This window comes from Acaromyces ingoldii (assembly GCF_003144295.1).
Source record: "Acaromyces ingoldii strain MCA 4198 unplaced genomic scaffold FA10scaffold_3, whole genome shotgun sequence".
NCBI lineage: Eukaryota > Fungi > Basidiomycota > Exobasidiomycetes > Exobasidiales > Cryptobasidiaceae > Acaromyces > Acaromyces ingoldii.
The window spans coordinates 2359736-2379347 of NW_020290249.1; the positions used below are offsets into that span (position 1 = coordinate 2359736).

The window sequence follows — 19612 nt, forward strand, 5'->3', positions numbered from 1 at the left end:
AAAGGTCTCATTGATTTCAATTTCATCCAAGAAGGCACTTCCTTTGTGCTTCTGACAATTCGGTTCTGTCTTATGTGCCTTTTCTGATGGACTTCAATAATGTTCTAGTAGACAACGTCCCACTCCGCGCCTTGCTTCTTAGTCACCTGGACCTTGTACTCCAGCAGACGCTCGCGCTCCTTTGCCGTCCAGTGGCACTTTGGCTGCGACGGCGATTAGTAAAGGAGTGAGGGTACAGCGGTGCTATGTGGAACTCACAGCCATGCCGCGCACGTCGCGGTAGCGGCCGAGATTTGCAATGAAGCGGTTCTTCCACTTGCCCTGTCGTCAAAGCCCTATTAGTAGCCATGTTTCCAGTCTTAACAATGCAGAAGCAGTCCACTTACGTCCTCTCCAAGCACGCGAACGTGGGTAGGAATGAATTCGAGGATCCACCAGAGCTTCTGTTTGACGAGGGCATCGTTGACATGGTTCTGCAAATCACTGAAGTCTTCGATGAGCTCCGCCTGCACAGCGGCGAGAAGGCCTGATGTCGACGTCGATGAGATCGTCTCAGCGCCTGGGAGATACGAGGGCGACTTGACCATCTTGACGAAATGCTCAAGGTCTTCGGTCCTGAAGGGTGCCTTGTCAAAGAAGCCTTTGTTTCGATAGCGATCGTCGGTCGCACGTACGTTGCCCTTCGGAGAAGTTTGCGGGCGGAAGTCGAGGCCCATCGTATCTGAAGTTATGGCAGGGTCATCAGTAATTAGACTTCATGGCATTCGTGAGAGTATGGTCAATTACTGCAAGATTGTTGCGATGTGACGAGATCCTCAAGCTGGACCGATGTTGATGTCAGTTCTAGCCAAGATTGAATAAGGACCACTTCCGCTCACAAAGACATATTGGGGCGAGAGGCTTTCCACGGCCAGCCCAAATTCCTTGAGTAGAGATTTGCTGTAGATGATGCCTGAGTCACATAGAAATGTCTGGCATAGAGATGCCTCTTTTGGTGTCAAATGATGGTAGGAATGAGTTGAAAGTGTTGAGTTTTGAGGCGCCTACCTGACGGATCATCCATCGTAGTGGAATGCGATGGAGAGCATTCCGCTGGTTGTTCTTGACTGCACCTCCGCCGACATCGCTGTGGGAACCCGAAAACCAGACCTGAAGTTATCGGGCAGTCAGGCAAGAGCTATGTGGGGAATGGGAAGAGCCAAGTGAAGAAAGCTACCTCCAGAATGTCGGTCGGGACAGCGTCGTCGCCGTAGAAGGTCCTGTCAAGCTCTTGGAAGCGCTCCATATGGATTGCCGTCTCTTTGCGTTCCATTTTCCTTTTCTCGTGGAAAGAGTCCTTCTTGAAGAACGTTGCGTACATAGCAGGGCTAGTGAAGGCTCGGTCAAGTTCATGGTTGGAACGGGAGGGCGAGGGCTTCTCGATATGCGAGGCTCGACGCCTGAGCTCATTAACACCAGAAGCGGGAGGGCTGTGCAAGGTTCCGGAGGCCGAGGCAGAGAGACCGCCATGTTTGACCTCAGAGGCAGTTGCTGAATCCTTGCGACTCTTACCCGTGTTGGTTTCTTCAGAGTCGATGTGCGATGTCACAAGCGCTTCGGGGCTCTCCACGAGGCTGTGACCGGCTTTTTGGAGCGGTTCGAGAATCAAATCGGCAGTTTGTGCTCGTTTGAGCTTCTCCTCTTTCTCGTCTGCGTCCGCTTTGCGGTGCCAGACGTTGGGCTTGAATTTGGCACGGCGTTCGTCGAGGCTGAGCGCGTGGCGAAAGTGGCGCACTGCCACGTTACCTTCCTCATCGAACGGCAGCGATCTGTCGAACACACTCTTGTCAGTTGTCACTTGACAGCTCGCACCGCTCTATTTACCTGGGAATCAGGCCTCCTACGCTGGCTACGCTGTCCCTGATGAGCAAAGAGTACGATGAGCTGCACGGAGAGGTGGGACAACAAGCTCTCGACCAACCAGCATCCCATGAAGTGGATCTTGACGGGGATCGAAAAAGCCTTCTTGAATTCAGCACTGCCATTGCCATCGGCTATGTTAGTCAAGAAGGGAGCTTGGCCAATGCATGGGGCTGGACCTACCTCATGTCCCAACCTTTGTCTGAATTATCTTTAAAGAAGTTGTAAGCAAAGGCGATCTGGCTTTCATTGTTGGGTGGCAAGAGGCCGACTTTGTAGAGCATGCCGGCCAGAGCGCGACAGGTGTAGCTGGTGCGGACTGATCAGTCAGGTGTTAAAGAGAGTGTCAGAAACGTTACTCACGCCTGGAGAGAAGGTCAGTCACAGCGTTAACAAGCATTTACCTAGAGGAGAGAAGACTCACCCCACGAGAGAAGCCGAAGAGACAGATCCTGTCGTTCTTTCGGTCTAAAGTCCTGCTTAGTCCCTTTGTCTTGACCTCTGAAAGAATGGACAGAGGAAAAGACCAGGCTCACAATTCTGCTGGAGGAAGGCATAGCCCTCGTGAACGTGATGCTCCAGTGAGGAGCCAATGGCCATGTCGAGCAACTTTGCCACCGTTGGGCTCAAAAAGCTTGTCCTTGAGTCGAGGTATGTACCGATTCCGGGCTGATAAAAGACGAGCTGCTCTTCGGGGTTTCCCTTTTCGAGAGCTGAAAAGAGCCTGTGCCGTAATGCTGGGTTAGCTTCGAGAAGATAGAAACGAGGAGTGAAGCTGCACAGACCTGACCACATTGGAGATGTCATCGTCAAATTGATCACCAGTTCCATCAAAGCAGAGACAAAGCGAACGGCTCTTCTGCTCGCTTCCTTTCTCTTCGGCTCGCTGGGCATGGCGAAGGGCGATGATCTGGTCGGAATTATCGCCAAGGAGGTTCATGACCGAAGGGGATGTGGTTGCAGTGAGGATCAGTAGGTCGAGAAGGAGAAGTAGAAGCGGCCATAACTTCTCAAGAATACTGCCCCTTTTGCTAAAGAGAGACAAGATGCAAGTTGCATGAAAAAAGGCTCTGAAACGGTCGAGAATGCGACCGGCGTCATCTCTCATCTGCGCGTTGCTTTTCATTTGCTCCAAGCTCTACGTGCTACTCCTGCAGCTTCGCTTGCGTTGTTTCAATGCCATGGACCAGCAGTGTAGCCAGAGTTATCATCTCATGTCGTTCTGTACTGCTATCGTCATGTAAGTGAGTACCGCCCTTCTGCTCAAGACATCTCCCCATATTGCAATATTGAATAGGTCAAGTGGCGGCCACGACATTGATGAGGTTGGCCACACGCTTTAGAATCCACGTGTCTTTTGGGCTCGGTGGAGTAACAAAGGGAGAAAGAAACTTGGTTCGCTCTGTCAGATCCGTTAAAACCTCCGATCACTGCTGCTCTATCTGGCCTTGCCTGTGTGCAGGATGCCGTCCCTCGATGACGCGGCCCAACAGGCTCCCGTCATAGACTTGGACTATGGTGAACCGTCGTCCTCGTCTATGACCCTGCCGTATCCGCACACGTCGATCACTGCGTCGTCACAGCCACTGTACGGCAGCGCGGCGCCAAGCACTGGTGCGCCCTGTGAGTAGGCACATGCCTCGGCTCTTTCCTGCTTCCCTCTCGTGCTCATCCTACCCCTTTTTTTCCTGCATCAACCCGTCATAGGGACGACGCAAGACTGGAACGAGGCATGCAAGCTCGTCGAGGAGCTCCACTCGTACGGCATGTCGCCCAGCGTCCTCGTCGAAAGGGGCGTCAATGCTCAGGTGGTGGATTCCTGCTGCCGAGCCCTCGGGATCCCCTTTTCATCTCAGCCGTCTCTTGGAAACCGAGAAACTCCGGATGATTCTTCCGTCAAGAGAAAAAAGAAGAAGAAGAGCAAAAGGGCGAGACAGATCGAGGAGCAACAGGCCGCACGACCCGCTGCCCAGTCTTCTTCAAACGATGTCGAGCGCGACACTTCCGGCGACCTGGAGGTAGCAGAGCTAGCCCGGAAGGCGAGAGCCACAATGAAGGCGGCTCGGGAGAGTGCTGGCTCAAGTGGGAATCCCATTGGTCTGCTCGAAAACGATGCATCTGCTCCAAACTCGGCACCGATACATGTACCCCAAACCTCGAGCACGGACGATCTAGACGTCAAGGCCATGCGAGCAAAGGCGCTGGCGAGCATGAAGAGAAGCAAACCTGCAAATACTTCTTCAAAGACCAGCTCTCACCTCTCCGCCACTGCTGTAACCGCTCAACCGCCGCCAGCCCAAGCATCAGCAGTGACACGAACAGTTGCAGACAATGGACAAGCCGTGGACAATGGCCAAAATTATGAAGGATACCAGCAGGAGGGCAACAGGGCGCCTCTTGAGCCAGAGGGCGCACCCAAGCGACCGAGACCGATCTATCACGATGTCGATGCGCCTGAGCCGGGCGACCACTACGACGTCATTGTCTTAGATGATGACGACCTGGCCGCTGCTGCGCACGAGGCTGCATCGACCAGCCGTAATGGTCATCGCAGCGGTGGTAGTAGCAGTGACGTTGCCAACGAGCGCTTGCGCGTCTCATATGCCGACGACGATTGGGCACCGTCGGGCGACGTCGACTACTCCGCGCCCTTGCCGTCCCTCCAAACGCCCAGAAGCGCAACCTTCCCCTCCACTGCCCCTTCTTTACCCGGTCCTAGCTCGAGCTACCGCAATCGTCGACCGGTCGCAGCTGATCTGATCGACAAGGCGTCGCGAAGCCATGCCGCGCGGCAGCCGCCACCAGCACCACCCGCGCCCTTTCTTTCCTCACACAACTACGTCAAATTTGACTGGTCTGATGACGAAGACAAGGACGCTGATGCTGGGCCAGAAACTGAGCGCCAATTGCATGCGAGACAAATGCAGTCAAAGACTGACTCGGAGTTTCTTGAGCTCTTTAGGACGGACAAAGAGCGAGACAGGCCTGCTAAGGCACCACAGCAGCAGCAGCAATCACAACACGACGATACACGTTTGACGGAAGCCGTCACGGAGCTTGCCGAGAAGGAGAGAGCAATCCAGGAGCTAATGCAGCGCATCCGGCAAGCAGAAGCGAGAGGCAGCAAGGTGCCCGCCAAGGCAAGCACTGTGGCGAGCATGGCACGCAAGGCTGTCGAAGAACAGGCAAGAAATGATGACCATAAGAAGCGCAAGGCCTCCGATCAGCCGCTTCAGGAGAATGACATGGAGGAAGACGGCGTGAGTGGTTCTTTCGGGTTTTCCCCCCAAGCACGATGCAATTGACCACGTGGCGACCTTTTGCACAGCAGTTGGTTCAGGACAATGGCGACTCGGAGGTGGGTTCGATTTGCAGGCGTGGCAACGTGCCTCGCCGGTGCAGTGTTGTGTTGCTGACCCCTGCTCGATGAATCCTTGCGGCTCAACTGAATGCAGCTTTCTGCGCTACCGGCTTACGAATCACCTTTTTCACGCTTTCCTGGCCTACGACAGGCCGTGGAGGCGCCATCCTCGACAAGCAGACCGGTAAAGAAGACCAAGAAGAAGGCCGCTGCTTCAAAGGAGTGAAGCCAAAGGTATGTCGACTCGATCGGCCTAATTGACTCTGGAGCAGGCCTTTTCAACCAATCAGGATCTCCGCAGGCCGAAGGTCCATTGACAATGCGCTTGCCCTCGATGCTGCAGTAAGCCCGTAGGTCCCCAGAGGCGCCTTTTACACTGACGCATACCACCTCGTCCTGTTGGGACAATTGCTCGCTCTTTGAGCGAGGAAAAGCAGCCAGAAGTAGATGCAGAGAAAAGATAGAGATGGCCATTTGTAATACCACCCCGGCATGTCTGTCCCCCTCATCGATGCACTCTTGTCGAATCAATCCTCTCTGAGGTTTGGAACGTAACTGCTTGCTCGGTCTTTGCCACTGGTGCTGCGCGACTACTACTTACTACTAGCTGCTGCTCTCGGTGCTGCGTCGGTCGGGATGCGCGCTAGCGTCTAACTTTTTTTAGCTCCGGAAGAACTGGGACCTTCAGGTTCCCCCGCTTGAATCTTCTCCACATTAGAGAAGCGGCAGCGTCTTCCTGCCAGTGTTCCCCACAGAAGGCGAGCCTGATCCGAGAGGAGGGAGGCACCAGACGAACTGTCGGCGATTTCTGGACACCGGCATGCCGAAAGACAATGTGCGGGGGTCCGTACACCCGCCGGGGAATCTCAGGAGGGGGAAGAAGAAACACTGGAAATTCACCGTTGAAGAAAAGCTATAAAAGCCTGGCCTGCACAGTTCCTCTCCTGACTTACCTTCCTTCACCCCTTCTCTCCCGCTCTTCCCCCTTCTCCCCTTCACCCCGACCGACGCTTTCTCAGAGATGAGATTCCTCCTTGGTCTTCTCCTGGCGGCAGGGACAGTCCTTGCTGCGCCTTTGGAAGCGAGAAAGGAAGGCGACGACGTTGGTGTCAAGCCGAGCTTCTCGACGAAAGACTGCCCGGGCTACAAGGTGGCGGGTCCCAAGTCAGAGCACAAGTCTGGCTTCACGGTGCCCCTCACGCTTGCTGGCCAGCCATGCAATGCCTATGGTAAAGATATTGCCGATCTCACACTGGCCGTCGTGTACGAAAAGACGCACCAGCTCCACGTCCACATCTACGACACGGACCGGAAGCAGTACCAGCTGCCAGACAATCTCATCATGCAGCGACCTTCGTCAGACCCGGCCAATGTCACAGACGGCGCCACCGCACAGACCTCGGATCTCGAATTCCACCACGAGGAAAGCCCCTTCGCGTTCTGGATTACGCGCAAGGGTTCGCAGGTCGCCCTCTTCGATACGAGACCAGCCAACATCCCGACGTACGACCAGCCCATGAATGCTAGCGCACACAGCGACACTAGGAGGAACACGACGGCGATGCCGAACCAAAAAATGATTTTCGAAAATCAGTACCTGCAGATGTCGAGCGCGCTGCCCGTCGGCGCCAACCTTTACGGTCTCGGAGAGCGGTACTCCGAGGGTGGCATCGGAGACGCTGCCTGGCGACTCAATCCCGATGACATGCTGCAGCCCTTTAACACTCTCGATGCAGGAGATCCCCTGGGTAGCAACATGTATGGCTATCATCCCACATACGCTCAAATCAGCGAGACGGGAGCGCACGCGGTGGCGTACCAGAACACGGCGGGGCTCGATGTGCTCCTCCGCAGAGGCGTCATCCAGTATCGGGCCATCGGAGGCACTCTCGACTTCCGTTTCTTCTCGGGCAATGCCCCTGCTTCCGCTTCGTCAACTTCTGATGATGGTGGAGACGCTGAGGAGAAGAGGAGCATTGCGGGGCAAGAAGAAGACCTCGTCGCTCGCGTCGCATCAGAGGGAACAAATTCGACGGCTGCTGCAGGCACCAATAGCATGCAGACGGCCATGGAGCAGTACGTCCAGTACGTTGGTCTGCCCGTCATGACGCCCCTCTGGTCCTTTGGCTTCCACATGCTCCGATGGGGCTACAAAAACACGTCGGACATGCGCTACGTGTACGATGCCATGAAGGACGCCGACATTCCCCTCGAGACTCTCTGGAGCGACATCGACTATCTTCAAGACTTCCGCGACTTTACCATTGACCCAGAACGCTACCATGACCTTCCTCAATTTGTCGACGAGATCAACAAAGCCGACCAGCACTACATTCCTATCATCGATGGTGCCATCCCAGCTGCGCCCCAGAATGACACAGACGATTACGAGCCAGGCAGCCGAGGTCTCGCCCAGGACGTCTTCCTTAAGAACAGCAATGGAACGACGTACGTGGGCCAGGTCTGGCCAGGCTACACCTACTTTGTCGATGAGCACCACCCCAAGGCCGACGAATGGTGGTACAAGAGCTACGCCAACCTGTCTTCTCGGCTCGCCTTTTCGGGCATTTGGCAGGACATGAACGAGCCCAGCTCCTTCTGCATTGGGTCTTGTGGTCGAGCCGACGATCTCAGCGGAGGCAACACTGCGCATGTCGCCGCTACTTCCGTCGATGGCTGGCCCGAAGGCTATGACAACAACACTTACGGCAATTCGGGAAACATCACCATTAATGGCACCTCCACCTACTCCCAGTCTAGTCAGCAGCAGAATCAGAAGCGCACCGTCGTCGATCTCGCCTTGAGCAAGCGAGCGGACGAGCCAGCGGCATTCAATGCTTCGGACTTCCACTACTCGACACCCGACTGGAACTACAAGAATGCAACGCAGCGATACCTCGTCGACCCGCCGTATGCGATCCACAATGGCATCAAGTCGAGCGAAGGTCCTCTGATTGACAACCTCAACAAAAAGACAGTCTCCATGGAGGCTCAGTCAGTCGCCGGCAGCTTCTATGATCTGCACAACATTGACGGAACGATGCTCATGATTCACACTTACAACGCGCTGCGAAAGATCAAGCCAAAGGAGAGGCCATTCATCGTCGGCCGAAGCACGGTGAGTACAGTTGACCTTGCCATCTGATATTCTCCTCTCGGACCTGACTTTTCCTTTTCATTTCCTTCTTTCAGTATCCTGGCGCTGGTCAATATGCGAGCCACTGGCTGGGTGACAACTACTCCAAGTGGCAGTACATGGCCAAGCAGATCCAGGGCCTGCTCCAATTCCAGCTCTTTGGCATCCCCACGATCGGCGCCGACACGTGCGGCTTCAACGGCAACACCGACGAGGAGCTGTGCAACCGCTGGATGATGCTCTCGTCCTTTGCTCCCTTTTTCAGGAATCACAACACCGAGGGCGCCATCTCGCAAGAGCCGTTCCGTTGGGACAGCGTCGCAAACGCCTCGCGCATCGCAATCAACAAGCGTCTCGAGCTCCTCCCCGAAATTTACACGGCACGCGCCCGGGCCAGCCAGCGCGGATCGCCCATGATCAAGAGCGTTTGGTACGAGTTCCCGCGCCTGTTTGAGAAGCTCAAGGCGACGGATACACAGTACCTGCTCGGTCCCCGGCTCCTCGTCTCGCCCGTCTTGGAACCCAACGTGACGACAGTCAAGGCACTCTTCCCAGAGGCAGGCGGATCGTGGCGAAACATCTTCACCTACGAGGCCCTGGATGTGCAGCCGGATCAAAACACGACAATCGATGCTCCTCTGTCGACGATCAATGTCCACCAGCGGCCGGGAAGCGCGATGCTCTCTTACGCCAAGACTGCATACACAGTCAAGGAGACGTCTCAGAGTCCGTACAGGCTCGTGGTCAACCTCAACAGGGACGGCGAGGCGAGCGGCGATGCCTACGTCGATGACGGTACTTCCATGTGGCCCACAGACTCGAGGGAGCTGACCTTTACGGCGGCCAAGTCCACGCTCCAGGGCTCGGCCAAGGGAGACTACTCGATTGCCAGCAAGCTTCAACAGGTCCTCGTTATGGGTGTCAAAGAGAAGCCAAAGACTGTAAAGATCGGCGAAAAGGACGTGGACAGCTTCGACTTTGATCAGTCGAAGAACCTTCTCAACGTCACAGGTCTTGACACGGATCTCAACAAAAATTGGTCTCTAATTTGGTCGTAGTCCAGAAAACCGAGAAACGGTGTAATGAAGAAAAGCGTACATTGATCCTGCAATGCTTGACGATCACAAGGTGTGGAATGTGAATGGAAGTACAGGACAGCGAAAGAATCGATCGACGATTCATCTGTGCAAAAGAGGAGGGAGAAAGGAGAGAAAGCGTACTGTCCAGTACGTCAACGTAAGACCGAACGGGGAGTTCAGTTGTTGGGGAGGTCGCGTTTGTTGTGGCCGAAACGTGAATAGGCGGCCTTGAGCAGCTGCCCAGTCTTGGTCAGTGCTCCCCCATCGTCGCCCTGGGTGAGCTTGCACGATTCACCGTTGTCGGCCTGGGAAATATGAACATGAGTATGAGTAAGAAACTATACAGTTGGTGGACGGAGGCACACTCACGTCTGACCAAGAGTAGGCAAATACGTCGGGGTCGTTCTCAAGAATCTCGACAACACCATTGAGAAAATCGTTGGTCTCGTCCTGGCTGCAACGTTTGTGCTGGCCATTTTCGTAGTTGGTGCAGGCGACTATAGAGAGGGCGCTTGTCAGGACAGCGAGCAACAAGGACGGTCGCTTTCCAACTCACGCTCAGTGATCCACATCTTCTTGCCGTACCTTCGGAAGTGGTTGAGCGTCTCTTTGATCTTTTCAGCCTTGTCCTTGAAAATGTGAACATTGATGTAGTCGGGTTGCGTCGTGACAGCTTTGAGGAATGGCCCCATCCACTTTTCGTTTTGCTGGAGAGCGCAGCTAGGTGAGAGGAGGACGGATCCGGCGCGCTTGTGGGGGGCAATCCACTGTTCCCATGCTTTGGCGGCCTCCGGGGGCGAGATGGGACCGCTGCTACCATCGCCCGTAAAGTCGGGCTCATTGAAGCCAGCAACGATCTTAGATAATGATGGTGAGCTTGGCTAATTGCTGAGGCGCCATGCCGAGGCTCCTCACCTTGTACTTGCCGGGTGGAACCTTTTTGAACGCCTCAAAGCGCTTGGTGTCATCATCATGACCGCTCTTGCCCAGTCCCCAACACATGGACATGTACGGGACACTAGTCTTGATGTCTGATTATGTAGGTCTTGCGAGTCAGCAGCCGCCCTTCTCCTTGTCAATCTTCTGCTTCACACACCAGACAAAGGCTCTGGTGCCCAGTCGGCCCAAAATCCAATATATTCTTGAAAGTATTTCAGGCTCTGGCCTCCGGCGAGACCATGCTTGTAGCCATTGCGAAGGACAGTGGTCGATGGAGCGGCGTGCTGCTGCGTCTGAGGGTTGTTCTTCGTGCTGTTGGATTGTACATCCGCGAATGATTCGTCACCATGGCTGCTGTATCCACTCTCGTAAACCCGTGTCTTTGCTGCGAGCTTCTTGTGTGGCACCGAACGCTTGACACACTTGCTTTTTGCGTCAGCAGTGCCAGCCAAGAGCGCTGCCAGCAACGCATACAGAGTGGCAAATACGAGGACGTTTCGTGCGCAGAGGGCCATCATTGAACAAAGGTCGTCGAGGAAGAGGAAACAAAGGAAGATTGTCGTGTGCGTGTGCGTGCTCGTGTTGCGTGCGTTTGTGTGTATGCGTGGTGCGATGAATGTTGTCGTCGTGCGTATGGCTTTGGTTTCAAGTCGTCCCTTCGTTCGGGCCTGGCCAGACCAAGGTGCACGACGAGGGAGGAAAAGGGAGGGGAGAGGGGGGAAGGAGAGTAAAGAGGGTGAATTGGGAGGTGGAGAACGAAGAGGAGGAAAGGGCCTCCAGGGGTGAGGGAACTGGGGAGTTTGACAAGCTGGGCAGACAATGGCCGCCGTCAGCCTGTTTATAAATTATAGAAAGCAGGCAGACAAAGGGAGGCTTAGCCATGAATAGCGGCGCCGCCTGAATTTCAAGGGATGGCCCGACCTCCCATCGACTTGATTCAGTCTACCTACACAGGGGGCCACGTACAGCCTTTGTCATTGCGGTTCACGCGGGCCGCGCGCCAAGCTTACGGCGGTTGTGTAAAGCGACAAAAAAGAAGTACCCTTTTCGGCAGCACTTCATCTCCTTTCGTTGATGAAGCCTGCAAAAGGCTCGACGGGGATGCTTCTGCTATTTTAGAATGGGCAATGAGATATTAAAAGAGTAGAGTTGCCTTGCTTCGATGGGGTGTTCCTGAAGTCAAATGCTATTTGCTTGAAGGTAGTGAGCGTCTTTTGCTCGGATGCGTGAGCGCCAAAGGATCAGAAAAATAGCAGCCTACCTCAGATCGGAATCGAGATCTTGCGGTTTCGGCTTTAGGACAGCTCTTGGTGTGGCCGACCCAAGTCCGAAGGGAACCTGCCTCGGCGGCTCTGCTCGTCTGCTGCCGGATGAAATTTTGGCTTCTTTTTCTTCAAATCCAAATTTCTAGAGCACTTTTGTTGGTATAGCCGCTAACCTTCCTATGACTCGCCTACGTCGTCCATCATCGGGGATTGTCATGACTGAAGAACGAGAAGCAGGCCCAGTGGCGGCTTCTGGAGGCTTTGCGCCTCATAGGGCTCCAGCATACGGTGTACGCGACGAGCCGCACGTTCAGCCGCCGTCAGGACGATCGTCGTCGTCGTCTTCCCCCACTCGACTGGGAAGTCACGGGGGCAACGGAGGTCATGGCGCGCAATTAACGGGCTGTGTGAGCCCTCGAGAGGATGCCCACTATCCGTCATGCGCACTTGGCTTGGCCTTGACGAAGAGCGAGCCGGGTGCAACCTACATAGAGTACAGCGAAGGAGACTGTGGCAACCCCACCAACTGGAGCCGCGGCCGCAAACTGCGCTCCATCCTTGTCACCTTCCTCTTTGCCATGACAACGGCCATCGCCGCCACGAGCTACAACAGCACCCAGCAGCTCGTCATGGACGAGTTTCACACCTCTTCGACGGTGTATCTCCTTGGCAACACCTTTTACCTCTCCATTGGTGTCGCCTTTACCCCGCTTCTCTTGGCGCCCCTCTCCGAGATCTTTGGTCGGTTGCCCATCTTTCTCGCCTCTGCACTGGGCTTTGCTGTTATGTGGATCCCTCAGGGTGAGTAGATATGTTTTCTTCTGCCCTGATTCAGACCAAGCTGATCGTCGAGCTGCAGCCCTTGCCCCCAATATCGAGGCCATTCTGATTTCGAGGTGAGGCATTCCCTCTCACTTTTACGCAAAGTTTCTCAGAGCTGACGCCACATCCCGACAACAGACTGATCCAAGGATGCTTCGCGAGTGTCGGAAACTCCATGACCGGCGGCACCGTCTCGGACGTGTACGCGACAGACAGTCGTGGATTCCCCATGTCAACCTTCTGCGTGCTCATTTACATAGGCCAGTCTCTCGGACCCGTCGCGGCTGCCTACATCCTCAAGGATCAGGGCTCATGGCGATGGGTCTTTGGCTTCCAGGGCATCCTTGGCGCCGTCACTTTTATCCTCATGGTCATTTTCTTGCGCGAGACAAGGGGCCCCGTTCTCCTCTCCAGGAGGGCACGTCGATTGACAAAGGAGACGGGCAAGCTGCACCGGTGCTCGGCCGACGATGAACGTACTTCGTTCTGGACCGCCGTCAAGATCAGCTTGTCGAGACCGGCTGTCTGGCTCTTTACCGAGCCCATCGTCGCTGCCTTTTCCCTCTGGATTGGGTGCGTCTCGTTCCCATGCCCTTGTGTCGAAAATTTCTTGTCTAATCCCACTCTCCAACAGCTTTCTTTGGGGTTGCGTCTTCCTCTTGCTCCAGTCAGTTCCGATCGTTTTTGAGGCCTACGGTTGGAGCAACGCCAGAAAATCGCTTGTGCTCCTTTCCATCGGCGGCGGTGGCATCCTGGGCTGTGAGTCAGGTCTCCCCCTATTCTCTTCCTTCTCCCATGGGCGATAGCTGACCTCGGGTTCCTTTCTGCTACGGCCAGGGATCTGCAACTTCCATCAAGAGAAGCTGTACGCCCGTGCTGTTGCTCGAGCTGCACCAAACAAGCCCGCGCCAGAGGCGAGGCTCTACTGGGCCTGTGTTGGCGCTGTCATGGGCCCCATCGGCTTCTTCATCTACGCGTGGACCGGTCGGTCGGGCATCAGTCCGGTTGTGAGTATGCTTATGCTGTCGGGCGAAATTCTTCGTTCTCATTCAAGACTTGCTTCCACACAGGGGCCCGTCATTGGTCTGATCATCTTTTTGGCCGCAACATACGCCATCTACCTTGCTGTTTTCACCGTGAGTCCCGCTTCGCTTCGCTTGCGCTCGCGAGAAAGAGACTCAACGCGCATTCTTCTCCTCTTCCAGTACATTGCAGACTGCTATGCTCGTTATAGCTCGTCAGGCCTGGCAGCACAATCCTGGTTGTGAGCAGCTCCTCCGCTTCTCCCCCTTTTTTTTTGCTGCTTCTAATCAGCTCTCAACCCTCCAAACAGGCGAAATGTCTTTGCTGGTTCCTTTGTGCTCTTTGCGCCCGGTAGGTTCTTCTCACTCCTGCTTCTGGATGACAAGCACGCTCACCAATTCACCATTTGTCTTGCAGCCATGTACCACAACCTGACGCCGCCAATTGCTTCGACGGTCCTGGGCGCCATCGCGGCCGTCTTGGGCATCTGCCCCTTTTTGCTCATGGCCTACGGGGCAAAGATTCGATCAAAGAGCCGCGTCGCCAGGGCGCTGCAGCGCGAAGAAGAGGAGATCGAGGAGAAGATGAGGTTGGAGCGCGAGAGGAATGCCAGGAGGGCAAAGAGGCTCGAGGAAAAGAAGGGTCTGCACACATCTGCCAACGCATCTGCCACAGGCGTCAAGGAAGCCGCATAGAGGCGCGTCCCCAAGAGATCAAATCTCTTCAACAACAGCACACAAAACACACACTCATACACATCAGACTGTGTTCGGAACATCATTGTATTATTATTCCTGCTCATCACATCGCACTGCCCTCTGTTCGCAGAGGAGTGTTCCAATGAATCATGCCAGAGAAGAGAACGAAACAACTCAAGCATTGCTCGCCTCCAGCGCTGCGTTGGGCACCAAACCCAGCTCCCTAAGCGTTTTTGTCCTGTCGGCGGCGCCAAAGGTCTTGCGGGGAAACGTGGTGCTGAATTGGAGGCTTCCCTGGGCCTTTCCGTCAGCTTGGATCTTCGACTCGAGGTCGGCCAGCGTTGCATCGGCAGAGAGCGTGCCCATGAACATGCCTCCAGGCGCGCGAACACGGAGCCGGGCCTCGCTGCTGTTGCTGCTGTTCGTGGCAGCAGAGGCCAACGAAGCGGCCGAAGCAGCGGGCGGCGGTGCAGCAGTCTCAATCTGTCGGCCCTCGCGCAGCGCCTTCTCTCGAGCAGCCTTTTCGGCCCGCTCACGTTTGTCGGCTTCGATCTGGGCTTTGACTCGCTTCTTTGCTTCGATCTGGACGTGACGGGGCAGAACAAGGTGAGGAATACATCAAGGGGTGAAAAGGCAAGGCGCTCCTCACATCAGCCTGCTTCTCCTGCCGCTTCTTCTCGGCTTCTCGCATCGCCTCTGTGTGTGAGAAGTTAGATGAAATGAGCCTCGATCCTTTTTGTAATTGTAAGTAGGAAAGCGGACCCACCCTTCTTCTTCATCTCTTCACGAGCCTCGCCCATCTCCTGGCCAGCCTTTCGCCGAATCTTTTCATTTTCTCGCTGCGCCTCCGCGTCTTCTTTGCTTTGCGTCGCCCTCTTCTGCGCCAGCTTCTCTCTCACTGTGTGTTCATGTCCGTCAGCATAGTGCACCTCTTCCTCCTTGAATTGCTCTGAGATGGACTCACTTTCTTGGAGCCGCTGCTTCTTTTCCTCTTCGGTCAATGGCTTGATCTCCTCGGTGCTCTCTTCAAAGTTGGTGTGCCCGCTCTTCTCGGCGTGGAAGCTGGCAAAAGCGGCACTCTTGAGAATCTTTCCACAGTCGCTGCACTTGATCGACTTGGCCTCGCCCACGCCCGCCAGCATGTCGTCCTGCGCCCCTTGGCCGTTCTTGTTGTACATGTCAGCCAGTGCAGCCTGGTCTTCGGCATCGTACTCGTCCGTGCCCGCTCCGCCGCCACCACCACTGCCACCCCCAGACGCGGCGGCGCTCTTGTAGTCGGCAACCGGGCGCTCAGAGTTCTCGACGAGGTGGTCCATCGCCGCTTGTAGGCCACGATTCTTGGTAGCATGCAGGGCCCAATCGACGCGCTCGCCGTCGAAGCCCATTTCTATCACTATGAGAACTGGATCAGCCACTCGCTTCGGCCGACTATCCTCAAAACTACACTCACGCTGGTTTCTGTCCGACATGATGTTGACAATATGAGGGAGAAAGAAGAGCCGAAACGGGAAGCCAGGTGTCGCGCGAGGAAGAGGGTGCGAGCGTCAGACTAAGTCCACTCAGGCGTGACATAGGTGGAGGAGGGTGACGATTCAGCGCCACGCGAGCGAACTAAGGTTCGCTCGCAGGCCAACGCTCCTGCTTCTCTTTCCTCGGATTCGCCAAGTGCCTCCGTGCTCTCCTTCACGCCTCCAGCACAAGGACGGGATGTCGACCGGCTCGTCGACGCCGACCCACGGGCAAGGTGCGCCTTCGTATGCATCGACATCCGCGACGCCCTTTCTCGGCGTGACCCGATCGAGGACGCTCCTGTTCCTCTCGTATCGGGACTCCGTGCCGCGAGGGCCCCGGAGCCGCAACGGGGCGAGGGGAGGGCGAGGCGGTTTCGACTTTGACGTGAATGGAGGTGGAGGGAGCGGTCGGAGCAGTGGAGAATATGGGGACGGAGGCAAGGGGAAAGGAAAGGCCAAGGCTGTGCCGCCCAAGAGACGAGCTCGAGGGGCGTACTTTGATGCCTCTGGCGAGCTCAAGGAGGAAGAGGAAGAAGGACTCATGGCTGAGGATGCCGCCAACAGCTATCCGCCGCCCGCTTACAGCGTTGATATGGGTGCACTGCCGCCCAAGTGGGTCGATACGACCGATGAGGTCGACTCAATCCTCAATACCTTGAGGCCCAAGATTGCCCAGCTTGACAAGCTCCATGCCAAGCACATCCTCCCAGGCTTCACCGATCGGACGGACGAGGAACGAGAGATAGAGAGAGAAACGACAGAGATCACCAGGGTGGGTTTATCGCAGACTGTTGCCGGTGCGCCAATGGCCAGCTAACCATGCGACGACTCAACAGGAATTTCGGAAATGTTCGAGGCTGATCGCCAATCTTTCCCAAGATACCAAGCTCCTCGCTCGTTCTGGAAAGTCGTCGGCCAGGGAGATTGCTATGGCGCAAAACGTTCAAACGGCCTTGGCGACAAGAGTCCAGGACGCCAGCGGCGCGTTTCGCAAGAAGCAGAGCAATTACATGCAGCGACTGCGAGGACATGAGATTCGGCATCAGGACATTCAGTCTCAGAGCGGTATGGGCGGCGGCAACGCTGCCCAGGCCAAGGCTAGAGACAATGAAACGGCGGTCCGTGAGGACATGGAGCTGGTGAGTCGGTCTTTTTCGTGTAAGGCAGCAGGTAGCATAAGCTCAAGTCCACCAACAGTCACGACAGCAGCTCGCATCTTCAAAGTCAAACCAGTCCCAGTCACAAGCACAGCTCCTACTCGATGAGGAGGCGGCACCCACGCTGGCAGACGACGACATTGTGCAACGAGATCGAGAAATTGACCAGATCGCAAAGAGCATCGCCGAGCTTGCTGAGCTGTTCCAGGACCTGAGCGCCCTCGTCATCGACCAGGGCACGATGCTGGACCGGATCGATTTCAATATCGAGCACATGGGCCAGGACATGAATGCTGCCGTCGAGGAGCTTGGCAAAGCAACACAGTAAGTCGTCTCGTTCCCCCCTTTGTTGGCTGTCAAGAGTCGTGCTGACTTTGCCGTCATCAGATACCAAAAGAGAACATCGCGAGGCCAGTGCATCCTCTTCCTGATCCTCCTCATCTTTCTCTGTATCACCATCATCATCGTCAAGCCCTTTTGGAGATACATTACGGCGCCTACTTCTGCCGCCCCTCCTGCTTAACCAATCGGAAGACAATCAAATGATATCATGTTTTGAACGTTCTTGGTTCGGCTTTTTTTTTTTTCTTGAAAGATCAACACAAAAGGAAAGGAAGGCAACGACGCGTCTGATCTCAACTCGATACACATTACGACGAACAGGCCCAACATCGCGATGTCGGCAGATGCGCGAGCCTCGGCTCACGGACCGTCATCACGACGTAGGGTGATGCGGCGGCGCCGAGATGCACGGCTCGAAGGTATGGCGCAGTACCCCTCGTCGTCCGACCATCCGATGCCTTCGTCCTCCTTTTCGTCGTCTTCGTCGTGGAGCCGCGCGCACCAGCTCGATGATGAGGCTGCCTTTGGCGATGGAATCGAGGGAGAGGCAGGTCATGGTAGCAGGGACAGGGGACTCGTCAGGGTGTCAAATGCAGTGGTGGAGGAGGAGAGGGCGTGGGTCGAGCTGATGCACGGCGACCAGGGTGGCTTGCTTGATGGGGACTACGACGATGACGACGACGATGACATCTACGAGTGGGAAGGCGGTGGACGGGCCGGCGGCGCGACTTATGCCGCACAGGAGTCGCTTACGCAGGACTGGGACAAGCCGACGCTGGATACGCAGTGCCCATGTGAGTACTGTGGCGCTGTATGCGGAGCAATGGCGAGAAGTACGGTGACACTCATTTCTCGAGAATGCACACAGCAATACAGATCCCATGGGAAGACCACGTCTTTCCGCTTGCGACGGCCGATGACGGCGAAGCACTCCCATCGGAACTGCACCCGTCGTACCCCTACGCGAATGCCTTTGAGGCAATTGGGGCAGACGCCTCGTATGCCTCGCGACCCAAGCTCGCTCCGAGGCTTCACTTCCAGTATCGCATCGCCGGCGAGACGCAGGCCGCCGATGGAGGTGGGAACCCTGAGGGCAGCCAGAGTCGAAGGAGGCGTCAGGGAAGGGGCAAACGTGGGAGGCATCTTACGAACCAGTCATCGAGAGAGCCTCTACCTACGCATATTTCGCTGAGGGCGCAGCACGAGACGAGGGCGAACGAGCCCGTCTGGCCGTTCAAGAGATTCGGACCGGGTCAGGGTGGTCAGGGGGCACTTCAGAGGGCCGAATCATTGCACCCCTGGCGGCCTTACAAGGACGTATGGGCCGACTTGGGCCTACAAGAGCTGTGGGACACAAAGAAAGGACGAGACCCTTGGGCAGCCGACGCGGCAGACATTGACCCGCTCAAGATGGCCACGACGAGAATCACGCTGAGCCAGCGAGAGGGCGCAGAAGAGCCTCCGGCGCACGACATCTATGCGATGGAAGAGTACGAGCTCTTTGCAACGGGCCGCCGTTTCGGCAAGGGCAGCAGCAGCAGTGCTAAAAAGGGAGCGTTGAGAGACGAGAGACCAGCATGGATTTGGGGCAAAGGCCGATGTACAGAGGAACCGTAGTAATCTATACCCCACTACTTGTCCTTGATGGGGAAGTCGCTGCCAGTGGCACTCTTGTACTGCGACCTGATCTGGTCGGCAATGAGGTTGTCCTTGGTCTGCTCCGTAGCCGTCTCATTGTCCTGTGGGCCCTGTCCCATGCGCTCCTGGACCATGTCGATGCCCTGCGTTCACAAGTGGACCATGATATAGTCAGTCTCGAGACGGCAACAGAAGGGGAGCAGCATTAAGCGTGTGACGTACCTTGTCGAGGTAGTCCTCCTTCTTTTCTCCCTCGGCACCACCTCCACCGAGCTCGTTGATCTTGTTGCCAACGCCCGACTGGTCGTTCTGCTTTGCGAGTTAGACCATGCACGACACATGAGAGCCACTCAGAGCTGCCTCACCTTAAGGAAGTCGTTGATCTTGTCCATTTTTCTTTGTAGATGAGTGATAGAGCTGTGGGAGGAAGATCACGTCCGGCGGTGTTCCAAGAGCGCCCTTTTATCTCCTAGGCCCTCATCAGGCGAGCAGGCGAGCGAGCGAGCGAGCGATTGGAAGGCTCGGCTCCACGTCAAAGTAAGACTCTCGCCCTTCACGGGAGCCCGTGCGAGAACAAGGATGAATACGTACGTCAACGAAAGACAAGCGAGATAGAGCTAGTGTCTGAATTGACTTGACGCATCTGGTGAGCCTCGCAAAATGCGCTGTACTCATACATCTTCTGTGTCACTGCTGCATGGGTAGCACCGCCTACTCGAAATTAGAAAAGTAGAGCGACCTT

The 19612-nt window shown here is 55.7% G+C and overlaps 9 protein-coding genes across 9 annotated transcripts; 5 read left to right on the top strand and 4 right to left on the bottom strand.

The window, feature by feature from the left end:
- Positions 1-24: 24 nt before the first annotated feature.
- On the bottom strand, positions 25-2930 carry FA10DRAFT_301960 (hypothetical protein). Its single transcript, XM_025525048.1, has 13 exons — positions 2685-2930; positions 2436-2623; positions 2322-2367; positions 2083-2208; positions 1961-2017; positions 1864-1899; positions 1217-1808; positions 1048-1149; positions 879-971; positions 787-820; positions 387-721; positions 259-321; positions 25-203 (listed from the first exon to the last, which is right to left on the bottom strand). Exons 1-13 carry the CDS (start codon positions 2837-2839, stop codon positions 105-107), a joined length of 1926 nt encoding a protein of 641 aa, XP_025377952.1. The 5' UTR covers positions 2840-2930; the 3' UTR covers positions 25-104.
- Positions 2931-3309: 379 nt separating this feature from the next.
- FA10DRAFT_122804 (hypothetical protein) lies at positions 3310-5239 on the top strand. Its single transcript, XM_025517929.1, has 2 exons — positions 3310-3522; positions 3607-5239. The coding sequence occupies exons 1-2, from the start codon at positions 3363-3365 to the stop codon at positions 5202-5204; spliced, it is 1758 nt and encodes a 585-aa protein (XP_025377953.1). The 5' UTR covers positions 3310-3362; the 3' UTR covers positions 5205-5239.
- Positions 5240-5287: 48 nt separating this feature from the next.
- On the bottom strand, positions 5288-5829 carry FA10DRAFT_122816 (hypothetical protein). The gene has a single exon (XM_025517930.1). It carries the CDS (start codon positions 5732-5734, stop codon positions 5372-5374), a length of 363 nt encoding a protein of 120 aa, XP_025377954.1. The 5' UTR covers positions 5735-5829; the 3' UTR covers positions 5288-5371.
- Positions 5830-6142: 313 nt separating this feature from the next.
- FA10DRAFT_279798 (hypothetical protein) lies at positions 6143-9454 on the top strand (the record flags this gene model as incomplete). Its single annotated transcript, XM_025523570.1, has 2 exons — positions 6143-8378; positions 8453-9454. The coding sequence occupies exons 1-2, from the start codon at positions 6282-6284 to the stop codon at positions 9452-9454; spliced, it is 3099 nt and encodes a 1032-aa protein (XP_025377955.1). The 5' UTR covers positions 6143-6281.
- A 197-nt stretch (positions 9455-9651) lies between these two features.
- On the bottom strand, positions 9652-10323 carry FA10DRAFT_230047 (hypothetical protein; the record flags this gene model as incomplete). Its single annotated transcript, XM_025518810.1, has 3 exons — positions 9652-9780; positions 9845-9972; positions 10032-10323. Coding segments are annotated over 3 exons (549 nt in total), but the record flags the coding sequence as incomplete, so codon positions are not given.
- A 1517-nt stretch (positions 10324-11840) lies between these two features.
- On the top strand, positions 11841-14308 carry FA10DRAFT_122835 (MFS general substrate transporter). Its single transcript, XM_025517931.1, has 9 exons — positions 11841-12480; positions 12539-12575; positions 12640-13074; positions 13136-13260; positions 13339-13508; positions 13572-13637; positions 13707-13765; positions 13835-13875; positions 13942-14308. Exons 1-9 carry the CDS (start codon positions 11859-11861, stop codon positions 14217-14219), a joined length of 1833 nt encoding a protein of 610 aa, XP_025377957.1. The 5' UTR covers positions 11841-11858; the 3' UTR covers positions 14220-14308.
- On the bottom strand, positions 14121-15698 carry FA10DRAFT_267193 (hypothetical protein). The gene is made up of 5 exons (XM_025521811.1): positions 15673-15698; positions 15187-15615; positions 14989-15120; positions 14872-14918; positions 14121-14804 (listed from the first exon to the last, which is right to left on the bottom strand). The coding sequence occupies exons 1-5, from the start codon at positions 15689-15691 to the stop codon at positions 14397-14399; spliced, it is 1035 nt and encodes a 344-aa protein (XP_025377958.1). The 5' UTR covers positions 15692-15698; the 3' UTR covers positions 14121-14396.
- Positions 15699-15878: 180 nt separating this feature from the next.
- Positions 15879-17443, top strand: FA10DRAFT_267194 (t-SNARE). Its single transcript, XM_025521812.1, has 4 exons — positions 15879-16505; positions 16570-16872; positions 16931-17214; positions 17278-17443. The coding sequence occupies exons 1-4, from the start codon at positions 15930-15932 to the stop codon at positions 17411-17413; spliced, it is 1299 nt and encodes a 432-aa protein (XP_025377959.1). The 5' UTR covers positions 15879-15929; the 3' UTR covers positions 17414-17443.
- A 282-nt stretch (positions 17444-17725) lies between these two features.
- On the top strand, positions 17726-19100 carry FA10DRAFT_122926 (hypothetical protein). Its single transcript, XM_025517933.1, has 2 exons — positions 17726-18026; positions 18109-19100. Exons 1-2 carry the CDS (start codon positions 17889-17891, stop codon positions 18847-18849), a joined length of 879 nt encoding a protein of 292 aa, XP_025377960.1. The 5' UTR covers positions 17726-17888; the 3' UTR covers positions 18850-19100.
- The last annotated feature ends 512 nt before the right edge of the window (positions 19101-19612 follow it).

Excerpts from the sequence above, each read along its gene's own strand:
- FA10DRAFT_301960 (XM_025525048.1), bottom strand. The coding sequence starts at position 2,839 with ATGAACCTCCTTGGCGATAATTCCGACCAGATCATCGCCCTTCGCCAT. Across the intron at positions 2,018-2,082 it reads GACAAAGGTTGGGACATGAG|TGCTGAATTCAAGAAGGCTT; the intron begins GTAGGTCCAGCC and ends TGGCAATGGCAG. Across the intron at positions 722-786 it reads CACATCGCAACAATCTTGCA|ATACGATGGGCCTCGACTTC; the intron begins GTAATTGACCAT and ends CCATAACTTCAG.
- FA10DRAFT_122804 (XM_025517929.1), top strand. The coding sequence starts at position 3,363 with ATGCCGTCCCTCGATGACGCGGCCCAACAGGCTCCCGTCATAGACTTG. Across the intron at positions 3,523-3,606 it reads GCCAAGCACTGGTGCGCCCT|GGACGACGCAAGACTGGAAC; the intron begins GTGAGTAGGCAC and ends AACCCGTCATAG.
- FA10DRAFT_122816 (XM_025517930.1), bottom strand. The coding sequence starts at position 5,734 with ATGGCCATCTCTATCTTTTCTCTGCATCTACTTCTGGCTGCTTTTCCT.
- FA10DRAFT_122835 (XM_025517931.1), top strand. The coding sequence starts at position 11,859 with ATGACTCGCCTACGTCGTCCATCATCGGGGATTGTCATGACTGAAGAA. Across the intron at positions 13,075-13,135 it reads GCCTTTTCCCTCTGGATTGG|CTTTCTTTGGGGTTGCGTCT; the intron begins GTGCGTCTCGTT and ends ACTCTCCAACAG. Across the intron at positions 13,876-13,941 it reads CTTTGTGCTCTTTGCGCCCG|CCATGTACCACAACCTGACG; the intron begins GTAGGTTCTTCT and ends TTTGTCTTGCAG.
- FA10DRAFT_267193 (XM_025521811.1), bottom strand. Across the intron at positions 15,121-15,186 it reads GAAGCAGCGGCTCCAAGAAA|TGAGAGAGAAGCTGGCGCAG; the intron begins GTGAGTCCATCT and ends ATGAACACACAG. Across the intron at positions 14,805-14,871 it reads GGCAGGAGAAGCAGGCTGAT|ATCGAAGCAAAGAAGCGAGT; the intron begins GTGAGGAGCGCC and ends CGTCACGTCCAG.
- FA10DRAFT_267194 (XM_025521812.1), top strand. The coding sequence starts at position 15,930 with ATGTCGACCGGCTCGTCGACGCCGACCCACGGGCAAGGTGCGCCTTCG. Across the intron at positions 16,873-16,930 it reads TCCGTGAGGACATGGAGCTG|TCACGACAGCAGCTCGCATC; the intron begins GTGAGTCGGTCT and ends GTCCACCAACAG. Across the intron at positions 17,215-17,277 it reads GAGCTTGGCAAAGCAACACA|ATACCAAAAGAGAACATCGC; the intron begins GTAAGTCGTCTC and ends TGCCGTCATCAG.
- FA10DRAFT_122926 (XM_025517933.1), top strand. The coding sequence starts at position 17,889 with ATGGGGACTACGACGATGACGACGACGATGACATCTACGAGTGGGAAG. Across the intron at positions 18,027-18,108 it reads GCTGGATACGCAGTGCCCAT|ATCCCATGGGAAGACCACGT; the intron begins GTGAGTACTGTG and ends ACAGCAATACAG.